At 39.9% G+C, this 15,664-nt stretch overlaps 1 protein-coding gene across 6 annotated transcripts in view; it reads right to left on the bottom strand.

Annotated features, from left to right (window-relative positions):
* The window catches only part of LOC140426821 (uncharacterized), a 416,125-nt gene that overhangs the window by 65,647 nt on the left and 334,814 nt on the right, over positions 1–15,664 (bottom strand). For all 6 annotated transcript variants that reach the window (XM_072512042.1, XM_072512041.1, XM_072512040.1 and 3 more), the window contains 2 exons: positions 12,128–12,244; positions 10,466–10,607 (listed from right to left, as the gene is read on the bottom strand). In XM_072512042.1, coding sequence (XP_072368143.1) covers positions 10,466–10,607; positions 12,128–12,244 — 259 coding nt within the window. The remainder of the gene's footprint in view (positions 1–10,465; positions 10,608–12,127; positions 12,245–15,664) is intronic.

Raw genomic sequence — 15,664 nt, 5'->3', positions numbered from 1 at the left:
CTTGTATTGCTCTATTATGTATTTTCTTTTTATTTTATTTTCATGAACTAAATGATCTGTTTGAGCTGCTTGCAGCAAAATACTTTTCACTGAACCTCAGTACACGTGACAATAAACAAACCCAAAATCCAATCCATTTGCGGCTCAGTGCTATGCCAGAAACACCCACCCTCCCCCCGGACCGCTGTGCATGATGAGGTGGTTGCACACCCTGCTGGGCACGACTGACAGTGGACTGACATGCCCACCCCTCCCTGGACTGGGACAAGGACTGTATTTGGAAGGACTGTATTTGGAAGGTCCACAATGTAATCTGAAGTGTTTTTCATTCTGCATGTCTCCCAATTCTGACACTGGCTTGCTTACGTCCTTCTATAAGAAATTCTCTCTCAATTCTGGCCTGGACTTGCTTACGTCCTTCTAGAAAAGATTCTTACCCAATTCTGGCCCTAACTTGCTTATGCCCTTCTGCAAGAGAGGCTCTCCCGAATCTAGCCGAGAGGACACGTCCCTTGCACCGCCCGCTCATCATGTGTCGGAGTGCAACCTTCTGCATTCTGCCCCCTACTCCAGTCAAGACCTTACCCTCCACCCCCTTCCGTTATCTCTGTTGTCACCACCTCCCAACCAGTCAAGCTCTTGTTGCCCAAACCCTCATACCAAACCACACACCCCCCCACCCCCGCCCCTTCAGTCGGACCCTTATCCTGTACCTGCCAGCACATTACAACCCACCCCCGTCGGCTTACTGCTGGTCTGGATGAAGCCTGGTTTCAGTAACCCCCACTCCGCACCCCCCCAAGCGCTCTGCGATGCAAGATAGGTGAAGACCAAACCTCAGATTCACAAGTGAAGTGGAAGCCACCAGGAATACATTGCTTATATTTGGTTGCCAGTCTAATTAGACGCCGGCGTGGCCTTTTCGTTCAGCGTGACGTTTTGATTCTGGCGAGCTGCCTTGATAATGAGCATTCATGATATCCTAATGCATTGAAAGGGTGTTCCCGGCATGGCATGGTGAGGAATGAGTGCTGCCACTGAGTACAGGAGTGGACAATTGCAATCTGTTTTTACACCGATGGGAAACAGGCTTAAAGGTCTGATCAACCGACCAGGAGAATACAGAAGCAAGATCTTTTTACTTTTCTGTAAAGACAGTGATTTTATCTTTTAAAAGAAAAAATAAAATAACTTAAAGTTTTAACCTGAAACAGTGGTTATTACAAAAGTCTACTTTACTTACTTAGCAACGCGGGACCCAGGATCGATGCTACTAAGTGGTAAGTAGATAGAATTCTTCTATGAAGATACGGGTTATGCCGGGGGATAACTTGAAACACTAGTTTGACCCGAATAGCACCCGCCTAAGTCTGCATAGGAGTCAGGGACTGAGAATCCCTGTCCACCATTTAGAATCTCTTGACCCTTTTTTTTGACATAAGGGGAATTCTAAGAATAGTGGTGAGGTTTTAACTTCATGGTGCCCGAACGTGGTTCATTTTGAAAGTTGAAAGTTTGTGGGGCATCAGGACCCAGCGGGCTGTTTTAATTTCTCCCAGCGCCCAGCGTGGAGGCCTAGAATATTAGAAGTTTCTAGGTAAAGCGAGGCTAGAATATTAGAAGTTTCTAGTTAAGCAAAGTGGAGGCTAGAGTATTAGAAGTTTCTGACCGACACAGGGGCTAGAATATTAGAAGTTTCTAGTTCCCAAATAACGGTTAGAATATTAGAAGTTTCTAACCGGCACAAAGGCTAGAATATTAGAAGTTTCTGGTCTATATGTGAGGCGAGCTATATCTGCCGAGTTTAGTTCGGAAAGTCATGCGTGATTGACTTTTGGAAGGATATTCTGTGGATCGGGGAGACATAAAACTCAGGTTGGGTGTGAAAATCAGTAGACTAGAAGATACTGACCCTGAGTAAAAGTCTGCAAGGCATCTTGGTGACAGCACTAAAAATCTTGCATCCATTACTGGTAAAAGGAAGCCAAAAAATAAATCATCCTTAGAGTAAGGCAGATTGTGAGGGAAAGCCTAGAGAAATAGGGACACCTAGAAACCTTTAGAGACCAATAACCAATTGACCCTTAACTAAAACAGGAAGATGCCTCAGTACCCTTGGATAGGGCCCAGAAAAGGTACTTATCCTTAATTTCAGATTGCAACTGAAAGGGACAACCAGGAACAGAAGTTAGAAATCCCAAAAATGGCAATTAGAATAATCCTCTTGCTCTGAAACATGGTCAAGAGAGTTGAAGCAATGAAACAAAAGTGGAAAAGATTAAAAGAGGCAAAAAAACTCCTGGATAAGAGAGACTTATCAGAACGGAGGGGTCGCAATTTTTGTTAAAATTCCTAAAGCCCTGCAACAAAGAGATCCAGTCGGGATCCTTAAAACACTTTGTAAATTTGTAAATGAAAATCAAGCTATACCACTAATTGTGAGTGGAGACAAACAGAAACATGCAGCTGCTCAAGTTTGGGTCAGCACAGGCCACACAAGTTAGGTTAGGAGACTAAAGAATAGAGACTACTGTCCGCTATATTGAGTTTTCTTTGCAAATTCAAACTTTTATTGTTCAGTGAATGAATGAAAATAGAATGCTTTGAATTCCTTTCGTTTGAGTGGAGATTTCAGTGGATGAATGAGTGTATGTGTGTTTGATAAGGATTTGTGAATTTCCTTTGGTGTTGCTAGTTTTTAAAATGTTGTATTTTTAAAAAAGAAACGAGTTTCACATCTATTAGAAGTTATAAACGGCAGGTAGAAATGTGATCAGTATTATGAGATAGTAAATTAGTATGTTCAGAACTAAATTGGTCTTAGCATAAACACAAAAAGACGTTTTACTCGCGAGCAGTCAGAGCTGGTGCAGGAAATTACTTTGAAACTAACGCGTTGAAATTGACACAGCACAGCTCCACCAGGGTCCTAGTGCCCGGTGACTCACAAGATAGTCATTAGCAAGAAAAATGATGTTTAGAATGTTAATTACATGGTAGAGGGAGCATTAGGGAATAAAGATGTTAGACCAGAAGTTAGATTAGGAGAATTACTTGCAGTAACAGGAAATGAGAATCTGATGGCAGGGAAGATTTAATAAAAATGGAGGCAGGAAAAATTAGGATATTAAAACCAATTGATAATTGGTAACACAGAGGAAGTTTGGGTGAAGCTACCAACTAAAACCACAGGAAAAGTAATAAGTGAAGCTGTAAAAGGTAAAGACACAATTGTTCAAGATTTGGGTGAACATACAGTTGAATTAGAGAAGCATGGTGTCTGGAGCAAGAGAAATTGTATCAGAACTAAACCATCTGACCCAATTAAATAATAACAGAGGGATTATTATAATCCATAGGCAACCTATCGGCAGCAAACAAAGAAACGTAATCAGTAAAGAATTGAGAATATGGGATGATAGATCAAGGGCTGTTATTAATGGACCTCAGTTTAAAATGATTCATTGTGAACATAATGAAACATCGTGTCAGGGATGTGGCACGTTTTGTAGCCCAGTAGTTTGGACAGGGAGTAGTCATATGAAGCCCAGGAGAATGGCAGATACAGAGTATTCAGGCGATTTGATATTGCATTTAAAACGACAACGATGGGGAAATGCTGCGGCTCCCAGGGAAATTTGGGGAATTCTGTTTTGTCACGATTGTTTTGTGAAATATCAGGCAACAATAATGATTGAAGTTTGTGACCACAAGATATATTTTGACCATGGGAGGTGTAATTGTGTATGGGATGGTATGATAATGACAAATTGTAATTACTGCAGAGAAAACCTAGCCGATGACAAAGTAATTGTGAAAGGATGTGCAGGATTGTGGAGAAGTGGCAAACTTATAGTACCAATTAGTGAGGGAGTATATAGTTTAAAAGATGTTGGGATGACCGGGGACGTAAAATTAGCTTAACAGTGTTCAGAGACTGTATCACCGCAATAATGCCGTGCCACAGGGTAGATCATACCCCCAAACCGCTTGGACAAGGGAAAAAGGAATGTTGTACAAAATTAATGATTGACCCTGGATATGGATTTGGAAAATATATGAATCAAAATAGACCCCGAGAAAGGGAAGGGGGTTCTGTGGATAAATTTAAAAACCCGGACGATGGACAGGCTTTTGAGGGAAAGGAATGTTTGGTTATGAGTGTCAGGGGATTACTGCACTTACCGGTATTATGTGATGAAGTAGAGTCGGATGTCAGTGAATTGAAACCTGTTAGCAACATAGATAGGACAGTGATAAAGTAAAAATGTCATGTTCAGAACTTACCTTTCATAAAAATCCTGTCATAATCAGAAATAAAGAAATTGAAGTAAAAGCAGCAGCAATACCAGAAATGTATCAGGGTAAGATTCGACCTGATTGGACCACTGGGAGCAAAAGAGGAGGAGTTTGAGATTCTTTGAATCTCACTCAGGGGTGCAATGATAGGAGGAGGCTTAACAGGCCTTAATTTTATGATGTACGTAAATGATCAGAAAAACATACCAGTTAAAAAGGAAAAAAGAATTAAATGGTGGCAAAGGAAATCCAGAAGTCCTGGAGAGGGAATATCCAAACAAGAATAGAAAGATACAAATTAAGAAATAGGGCCCTCTCCAACCTTGACCGGTTTGTTTGATTTTGCAGATGGAAAAAATAATACAGATTCATTTGTTTGAACGAAGAAAGAGGACTACACTCAAGAGAAAAATAAGGATCAAGCTTGAAGAAGGGATGGAAGAAGCTAGGATTAGGAGTAGGCTTGACTGATTAAGTATGGCTAATCACCATAGGAAAATCAAGTGAAGTAATGGGGTATGGAAAAATAGACACCAGATTGAATCACATAGAACATGTAATAAAAATAAGAATAAACAAATGTTTAAATATAACGGAAGAAATTATTAATTTCCAAGACATCCAAGAGATAGGGCTCAACAGCAGTATGTTAGAATCAAGCAACAGTGTCAGTAACAACATGTTCAGTGGAATGTGGGGAGCGCTTACAAGCAGCCTTGGATATATACTCAACCTATCAGACAGATTGAAGATTTTTAGACAGCATTCGGGGAGAACTAATGATACTCAATGGGACCCCGTGAAAGGGCAAGTTAAGAAAGAAAATATGTTACAAAACAAAACCACAAGTAGAAGAATGAAACAAAATAGATGGATGAAATGCCAGAAACCACCAATAAAAGGAAGTTTATGTGAATTAAAAACTAATCTCACAGGGTGGAACATTAGTGATGCATGGGTGAATGAAGGAAGTATTGACTTCACTAAAGTAAACTAAGGTGCAGGGCAGGTATGGGTAAAGGAAATAATGGACAGATTAGAAGGCCGGAACAAAGTCACTATAACCAGGAATGTAACGTTAATAGATAGAGGAACATGTTATGAAGTAATAAGCGAAGTGGAAGTCACAACACAAATTGGCTTGGATAGTCCTAATCCTAATAATAACAATAATAATAATAAAAATTCAGATAACCAGATGAAAACCTGGTGGACAGATTTAAAGGAGAAGTGGAGGAACGGATTGCTTGGCATTGCCTGTGCTCCCATGTTAACAAGAGGACCAGTGTGGTTGGTAATCAGACCAGAGGATAAGAACAAAGTAAAAATAGCACTAAACAATTCATTTCCATGGGTACATTATAGAGAGGAATGGGGGTTAGCTACAGATTGGGAGCAAAAAACTTCCGGACAAACAGCGAGTATAGAAGGAATTATTGGTATTCGAGGAGAGAAACTTAAAGTAAATAAATTAGGAATATTTTATAGTGAAGGATGGAACGTGGACATGGACAAAGTTAAGGAGATAGAAAAAGGGATGATGAGAAAAATAATGGAATTATGGCATGGTCGACAAAAGAAAGATGCTACTAATGGATGGAAGGGTTTTGCCACCCACTCAGAAGATGCAGAGGGAGAATGGATATTAGGTCCGTGTAAAGAACAATGTGTCGCTAGTAGTCTCTCAGAAAGAGCAACGACTTGTGATGCTTCTGAAAGAAGATATAACTGTACTGCGCAGTTGCACGAGGAAAGAATGGAAAGGTATCTGGTGAGACAAAGAGTAGCAGGAGGATTTAGTCAACTTGAGGCCTATGAAGGAAGTATAGGCAAAGCCTATACATTTATTGGATTTACTGAAGGAGAACTGATTAAAATATTAGAAAAACCAACAACATGGACACCTGAATATACATTGATAATAGCAAAATTGTTTGGTGACTTCTTCATCAAATATTCATTAAAAATAGCGACACCATTAAGAGGGAAACTATCAAGAGGGAGATTCCACTGGAATAGAGAAATTAAAATTGCATCAAGGGCAGTGGACACAGGACATAGGGCTGTTGTTCGAATCCCTTGGGTAAAAACCAAAAAAGGATATAAATTTGTAGGAACATTTAGTAAATAGAGGGAACCTAAGAAGGAGATTGAATTTGAGCGATGTACATGGGGAAATATGATGAGGATGAAAGACAGTAGTCAAGCAAAACCAGTATGTTTAAAAAGAGAACAAACAGGCCAAATCTGATGAAACAATTAACAACCAGATATGGGTCGAGCAAAAAGGAAGATGGGATAGGCACTTGGCATTTGGATAGAGCTGTAGGGTCAGGAATAGTGTGTCAGGTAGACGACAACGAAATGTTAATGGAAGGATGGAAAGATTTCAAGGAAGAAGAATGGTGTAAGGGGGGAACTTGGAATAGGACAAGCCCAAATAAAACAGTTAACACTTGTGTGTCAGGAATAGAACATCTCCCATACTACCCCAGCTGGAGTAATTTGGGAAACGATTTGGTAGATGTAGGTTTAAAAATTAAAGAAACAATTAAAACAGCAATTAAAATTATAGCAAGTCCATTTAAATGGTTTTGGACTATGTTAACCTGGATTCTAAACAATTGGTACTTGTTTGTATCAATTGCAGGAGGAGTAATAGTCGCAGCATTGCTGTGGAAATTGGAAATTTTAAAATTATGTCAAAACTTATGTTGCAAATGTTGCAAAAAGGTCACGCGGCAGAAATAAATAAAAATGATAAAACATATCTAAGGGAATTAAATGACAACGCCCGAAGGAAAACTTTACGGATTAGAGATAAACCGAAATATCAAATTATCACCGAGCAGAGAGACATCCGGTCACACATCACTGGCTGGACGTGTGTCCATAACGTCAGGGGATGGATGATCTGCAGTCTCCATGGGACACATGCTATGCAGTGAATTTATTAAGGGTCTCGACGGATAGCGGCGACTGTCGAGGAACCCACATGCTTAATGGCAATAGCTTAAAACGTTTAGCAATGGCAGCTTGATGACACAGCGGGAACTTTCTATCAAAACTTTATTTTTATAACCAACTTTTTATATTATACCCAATGCAGCAAACAATATTGCATTGAAGAGCTGTAATTGCTGTTAAGGAAGAAATGTCATGTATGTTATTAAAGACTGTTATATAGTAGACAGGGAGAAAGGTGGAAAGTATCACTATGTTTGTTGCTTACTAATGAGAGGGAGTTAGAGTAGTTTGGCTTGGGGAGGTGCTTTATTGATTAGGAAAGAATGCTGGATCCATATGGATTATTTGGACAAGGGAGGAGGTTTTGATTTAAATTCAATCAAAAGGTGTGACAAATGAGTATGTAAAACGCAATTAATTGGGTTAGGGTCTGAATAGAATTGAATGTTGTTAGGCTATAAGTCATGATAAAGACAGCATGCGGTCTGTGAATAAAAGTCGATAAGTTTCTAGACAATTGCAGCAAAACAAAATCTGACAGGGTTGAATAAATCTTCAGACAGGTGGCAAGCCATAGCATAACATGGACCAGCAAGATAATTTCAGTATGAATGTTGATGAGGGAGCGTGTGACGGTCCAGAAATTGATTGCCAATTACAAGGGGTGAGGATATTTCTAAACTGTAAATGTTTTAATAGAGGGGAGTAAACAATGGATAAATAAAAGTATAATGTTGATAGTTAGTTTAGTGTGTGTGTTAATAACTTACCTGGTCGCAACATCACGAGTAACAATGATGTTGATAACATGTCATGGGTATTTTGCATGTTTTGTAAAGCACTTGAGTAGAGCCAAAAAGGGTATGTCACTATTATATTATTTTTGACTATTGTTAAAACAGTGATGATCGCTAAAAATGTTTAATGAGATGAACAATATGTTAAGATGAAACTTATTTTTGTTGGCTTTGTATTTGAAAACTGGGGGAACTCGAGATATGTCTGGAAAAGGACATGGTGATGGTTCGAAGTATAGAGAGAGGACTTGATTGGGTTATACCCCGTAATGATGAATGTATTAAATGTACCTGCCTATGAAATAGAAGTTGTGTTGCAACCACTCTCGGCTTGTTATGTAGCAAATGTTTTAATGGCAAATATACACTTCATATTAGAAGGGAATTGTTAACAGAAGGGATCTGAAGGAAACATGGCAAAAAGTTATCTCATGTAGTCCAAAGGGTGTCAGATGTACATGGTTCAGAATGATGTTAGAAGTCAATGAGAGAAAGTTAGGGCCAGAAGCAGGATTGATAGAACCTTTTAAAGTAATGAGGCAAGGAAAAAAGTGGGTGGTACATGATATAGTGATTCACGACAATGAAAAACAGAAAGTAATTTGGATGGAGAAAGAATGGGACACTAGACTGCCAGTGATTGACAAAAGATCTTTTTGGTTGCTGATGGACTGAGTGGCGTGATATTTCTAAGGGACACGAGGAAGCGTCTACGGTGCTGCCACCCCAAGGAGGTAAAATGCTTTGGAGGTGGTTGAACACACGGAAATAGCTATTGTGTTACCTTTCTGGACAACTACCACTATGGTTCACGGTGATTGAATTAAGGATAAAATGTCTGTCGACACTGGTACGAGCAATGGATTAATTTACATGTCATTTTTAAATAGGACAGAAAAATATGGACAATACAGATCTGGGATATAAGACAGTAAGAAAGGATTTTGGGGGGGGGGGGGGCGGGAAGAGAGAATTAAAGAAGAATAGGGTCATGTTTCAAATTTCAAGAGGGGGTGTTAAGGAAAATGCGAAAGATGTCATTTGAAACATGAAGGTCTAATGATAAAACCCAAGGAACATGAGAAAAAGCAAAGTAACAGAAAGGATCCCATAAAAGTAAATGTAATGAAATACTAAAATGAAATAGCAGAAGGCCCTCGAAGGGTTAACTGCAGACAAAAGTTCTTTAGAATGAAGACAGTCATTATCACACAGGCCTTGAGATAAGGAAGCACTTCAAGCTGTAACCTGATATCTTTAGTTCAAGTCAGAGAAATTCTTACAAAAGTTGAGATTTAAGTTACATAAAGAGAATGAGTTTTATACCCTTTAATAGAAGTTAATTAGTTTAGCAAGCAATTGATTGGAATTGTCAGTATCTTAAGTTTGAATAACTTGAAACATTTAAGAATACAAGAAAATACAATGCTTTAAAAAGATAAGGGAACGAAAGGCTGGAATGCCCCAGAATAATTAACAGGAAACCTCCCTTGCCAGTAAGCTGAAAAACCAAGGCCAAGTTAACATGAAGACACTCTCATGACATTACGAGTACGCGATGTGGAATCACATGGACAGAAAGGGTTTGCGATCAGGAGCAGAAGAAAATACTTTAAAATAATGTCATGTAATCAGCAAGGCTGTTAGAAAGGTGATATATATCCTGAATCGCCCAAGCCAGGGACTCACACTCAGCTTGCAGAGTGATCTCGGTCATGGGAAGGACTGAACGCGAAAACCGAGCAGAACCGCAAAACAACCGCGAGAAAACCAACAGATAAAGAAGCGAGATTGTCGAGGAGGCCCAGGAAGGTCTGATCAACCGACCAGGAGAATCCAGAAGCAAGATCTTTTTACTTTTCTGTAAAGACAGTGATTTTATCTTTTAAAAGAAAAAATAAAATAACTTAAAGTTTTAATCTGAAACAGTGGTTATTACAAAAGTTATTACTTACTTAGCAACGCGGGACTCAGGATCGATGCTACTAAGTAGTAAGTAGATAGAATTCTTCTATGAAGATACGGGTTATGCCGGATAACTTGAAACACTAGTTTGACCCGAATAGCACCCACCTAAGTCTGCATAGGCGTCAGGGAGTGAGAATCCCTGTCCACCATTTAGATTCTCTTGACCCTTTTTTTTTTATATAAGGGGAATTCTAAGAATAGTAGTGAGGTTTTAACTTCAAAATGCAGTCGCCCCGCCGAGCCCCCCAAAATTAATAGAGTAGCACCAGGAAACACCTGCTAAACCCGCCCATTGGGGAATGTTTTTTCCCTGTTAAATCGTGCCCATTGGTTTGGGACCTTAGTTAATCTAATATCTGCTTGAATCCAATTAGATAATCCTCCCACATGAATGTACACCTCAAGTCCTTGACACCTGTTAAACTATCCCTTACCAACAGCAATGTCACATAAAGCAAAGAGTCCAACTCGAGTGTCTCCATTCACTGTCCATTTCTGTGTCTCACAGTTTGGCTTGCAACAGTGATTCATGAAGCGCGAATAATTTCCTTTTGGGCCTGCATCAATAATCCGGTCCTGTCAATAATAAAACTTACAGTTAAACTTAATGTAGGAGGTTTCGAAATTCATAAAAGTCATTGCATAAAACATTTGCATAATCTGCAAAGCAGATAAAAGGGCATGTGGCCACCAAAATAGTTTTGCTTCAGGAAAATAAGTCAGTTAGCTCAGCTGGCTGATTTGTGATGGGGAACAACACCAACAGCATGGATTCAATTCCTGTATCAGCTGAGGTTATTCATGAAGGCCCTGCTCTCTCAACCTTGCCCCTTGTCTGAGGTGCCGTGACCCTCATGTTAAATCACCACCAGTCAGCTCTTAAAAGGGAGATCAGTCAATGGTCCTTTAGGACTATGGTAGATAATTTTTTAAGAACGAGTTAGTTATTAGAAATTTTTAAGCCATTAAGAGTTACTAAGTTAGTAATAATTAGTAAGGATTTTTGCACTTGTTAGGTTCAAGGCCACTAATAGGATTTTAAAGTAAAAATTACAGACCTGGATCGTAACCTACCCTTATTACATTCTTACAGGAAAATTATTTTCCTTCAGTATGTTTTTGCGTTGTTTTTTACACATTAGAAGTGCTAAACAAGGGATATCTGTATACTTGGAATATACATTTTATCAGAAAATCTTAGTAATATATGGTGGCATTAAAGTAATGGAGAAACAATTGCACCCAAGTTTATTTTGGGTCCAAATAACAGATGAACATCAGTTTAGGAATTTAAGTAGGTTGATTAAATAGAGCAACATCGTCTTCGGCTTCCAATTAATTTGAAAATGACTTCTCACAGGTTTATCATCTTTTGATGGTTTATCAGTTGATAAGCAATATTACATAAAGAATATTCAAATAGTAGAGGTGCTTACAAACAGCAAATACAGAAAGAGAGCAGAAAAATACACAGAACATGAGAAACAGAGACTCACAATGAAAAAAGGCTGGTAAGTCACCAAATCATGTTCACTCTTTCACCAAGTAGAGCGTGCCATGTGTTTGATCTGTACAGACCAAAAATGTTTACCGTTTCTAAGGACGTTGTGCACCAATTGCTCTAAATTTACTTTGGAAACCTTTGGGCTCAGTGAGATGGGGGATATTTGTACTGGGGAAATGGAACACCTTTCATTTGAGACACAGATCTTCTGACGGTGGCACCAAGTACACTCAATCGGACACAGAAGTTATATGCTAACTTGTTGTGTCTCTGAGATCATCAATTAGTTGTGAGTTAGAGGTAATTTTGTACTCTGGGCTTTTGCCAGCAGGAACTCCAAGGAGACTCTCCAAATTTACATGGAAGAAACCCTTAGAACTAACAGACAAGAGATTTTCATCTGAGCACTCCAGCCTGGACTTAAACACATTTCCTAAATGCCAACAACCCACTCAGCGTCCATTCTCACTCATCACAATTACTGACTGGCAATATCATACATCCAGATTCTGAGTAATCACTTGATTATTGATCAGTGTTATTTGTTAATTTAATTTTAGTTCCACCGGTTTTGTAGATTTGAAGTTGTTACCTTGTCAAGAGTAAGCATGTAGAAGTTGGTGATGTCATGTTCCTGTGCATATTTGATTCGAGTATAACACTCCTCCTCATCTATCACCTCACCCACATACTCATTCACAAACTGTCCCTATAATAGAGGCACAGATTCAGCAGCGTGAAAATGGACATAGCAGATAACAAAATGTTAATGTATTGTTATCGAGGACGTTACATTTTAGCTTATTCCCAACACACCATTAATAGTTACCATTAAACAAGTCAAAATGAGCGTTCATAATCTTTTCAACCTATTATAATTTCTACAATTATCAAAGTGATAGTAATGTGGAGCATTTTATACCTAATTGATTATTTCAATCTTATTACTAATGAGAAGAACCAAATAGAGAATTATAAAAGGTCATCAGATCACACATTTTCTCATTTGGCAAGTTTCAAATTCTAACCATTCCCAGAGTATCTCCTTATTTCCCTATAGGGTTTATTGGTAACCACCTTGTATCTCTAGTTCTGGATTCACTCACGAATGGAATATTCTCTCCACATCTTGTAAGTCTCATGTGAGTCTGCTCTTTTCGAAAGAAAAATGTCCCAATCTATTCAATCTTTTCGACAGTTTAGCGTAGGCGGTGACATTGTGGTATTGTCACTGGTATCGTCATTGGACTAGTAATCCAGAGACCCAGGGTAATGTTCTGAGATTCCAGGTTCGAATCTCACCACGGCAGATGGTCAAATTTGAATCCAATACAAATCTGGAATTAAAATGTCTCATGATGACCATGAAACCATTGCCGATGTAAAAACCCATCTGGTTCACTAATGTCCTTCGGGGAAGGAAATCTGCCGTCCTTACCCATTCTGGCCTACATGTGCATACAGACCCACAGCAATGGCCTAGAAAGCCACTTAGTTCAAAGGCAATAAGGGATCGGCAACAAATGCTGACCCAGTCAGCAACGGCCACATCCCAAGAACAAATTTTTTGGTGGCAGCGGTTAGCACTGCTGCCTCACAGCGCCAGGGACCCAGGTTTGATTCCGACCTCGGGTTACTGTCTGCGTGGGTTTCCTCCGAGTGCTCCGGTTTCCTCCCACAGTCCAAAGATGTGCAGGCTAAGTGGATTGGCCATCTAAATGTCCAAAGGTTGGGTGGGGTTACGGCGATAAGGTGGGGGATTGGGCCTACGTCAGGTGGTCTTTCGAAGGGTCGGTGCAGACTTGATGGGCCGAATGGCGTCCTTCTGCACTGTAGGGATTCCAACAGTTGTAATCTCTCAGTTCAGGCACTATCCTTATAAACCTTATTTGCATTTTCCCAGTGTTTCTATGTCCTTTTTAAAAAAATATAAATTTAGAATCCCCAATTCATTTTTTCCAATTAAGGGGATTAAGGGGCAATTTAGAGTGGCCAATCCGCCCAGCCTGCACATCTTTGGGCTGTGGGGGCAAAACCCACTCAAACACGGGGAGAATGTTCAAACTCCACACGGACAGTGACCCAGAGCAGGGATCAACCTGGGATCTCGGCGACGTGAGCCAGCAGTGCTATCCAGTGCGCCAACATGCTGCCCTTTCTATGTCCTTTTGAGTGGTTTCCTCCGGGTGCTCCCGTTTCCTCTCACAAGTCCTGAAAGACATGCTTGTTAGGTGAATTGGACATTCTGAATTCTCCCAGTGTACCCGAACAGGCGCCGGAGTGTGGCGACTAGGGGATTTTCACAGTAACTTCATTGCAGTGCTAATGTAACCCTACCTGTGACACTAATAAAGATTATTATTATTAGTATCGAGTTCAGAACTGTGCACAGCACTCAAGTGAGGCCTCACTAGGGTTCTATACCAGTTGAACATAGCTACACTACTTTTGAATTCACATTTATAGAATGGGTCACTGAATGTTACTCCATATTCGTTTCGTCTCAATTCCCAAAAGGTTTCATGTGCTGGTATTTTTGATGTAAAACACACTTATTTTTTATAGTTTTGATTTTGGAAGCAAAGTATATTCTGAATTTTCAATATGCAACAGCTTTGCCACCAAAGCTACTAAAATGTAGCTGAGTAATATGACTAGTTACAGATAAGTTTCATCTGGAAACTGCATTTTCGTGGTATCATAAGATATTTAATAAACTCGTATACGACTTTCTGAATACTTCCTGACAGAATTAGTACAAATTATAAATTATCTATTTATTTTACACGATCACAATGATCCTATAACTGCAGCAACTTGCCAAGGCTTCTCGACAGCATCTTCCAAACCTGTGACCTCTGCCATCTAGAAGAGAAGGACAAGGGCAGCAGAAAAATAACACCACCATCTGAAAGTTCCCCTCCAAGTCACACACCTTCCTGGCTTGGAACTATAACCTCCATTCTTTCCTTGTCACCGGCTCAAAATCCTGAAACTCCCTCCCTAATAGCACTGTGGATGTATCTGCAGCTGTTTAAGAAGGCATCTCACCACCATCTTCTCTAGGGTAAATAGGGATCAGCAGTAAATATTTGCAGTGTCGCCCACAACTCACGAACAAAAAAAAAGGACAGTTGCATTCCACAATATTCATCAGGTCTCAACTCCCAATAAATGTTATTCCTTCTAATTTTGTCTGATCCACCTTCAAGGATTGTCCCATATTGAAACCTGGGACATCACCACACTGAAATACTGGAATATTGTGTCCAGTTCCAGGCATTGCATTTTAGGAAGGATGTAAAGACTGAAAAGATTAATAGAATGGTTCCAGGGTGGAGGAACTTCAGTTAGGTAGATAGATTGGAGACCAAAAAAGAAAATGCTGGAAAATCTCAGCAGGTCTGGCAGCATCTGTAAGGAGAGAAAAGAGCTAACGTTTCGAGTCCACACAGCCCTTCATTAAAGCTAAAAGGCATAGAAAGTGGGAGACATTTATACTGTAGGGTAAGGGGATGAAAGAGGAGTCATAGCCACAGAAACCAAGGGAAAAGAGTGCTAACGGCAGTCCCCAGAGAGAATAAAAGATGTGAAAGGCCAAACAGCAGAGAAACTAAAATCAGACGGTAAGCTGTGACAGATGTGGGGGTGGGGGGTACATGGGTGGAAGAGAGGTAAAATGAGAAAAAAGGGGGAAGGGGAAACAAAGGGGAGAAAAGGTAAGGAAAGGGGGGATAAGACAGGGGGAAAATATATATGGAGAAAGACAAGAAAGAAATAAAAGGCAAAAGACAGTTAAAATGAAATGGAATGAAAACAAAGGGGTTGAGGTGGGGTAGAGTTAATCATCTGAAGTTGTTGAATTCGATGTTAAGACCAGAAGGCTGTAGTGTGCCAAGCCGGAAGATGAGATGCTGTTCCTCTAATTTGCGTTGAGCTTCACTGGAACATTGCAGCAGGTCAAGGATAGACAAGTGGGCATGGGTGCAGGGTTGTGTGTTAAAATAGCAAGCAACGGGAAGGTCAGGGTCTTGAATGCGCACAAACCGAAGATGCTCAGCAAACTGATCACCCAGTCTATGTTTGGTCTCTCCGATATAGAGGAAACCACATTGGGAGCAGCGAATGC

Source organism: Scyliorhinus torazame, chromosome 7, assembly GCF_047496885.1.
Source record: "Scyliorhinus torazame isolate Kashiwa2021f chromosome 7, sScyTor2.1, whole genome shotgun sequence".
NCBI lineage: Eukaryota > Metazoa > Chordata > Chondrichthyes > Carcharhiniformes > Scyliorhinidae > Scyliorhinus > Scyliorhinus torazame.
This window is presented reverse-complemented; position numbering and strand designations above follow the sequence as displayed.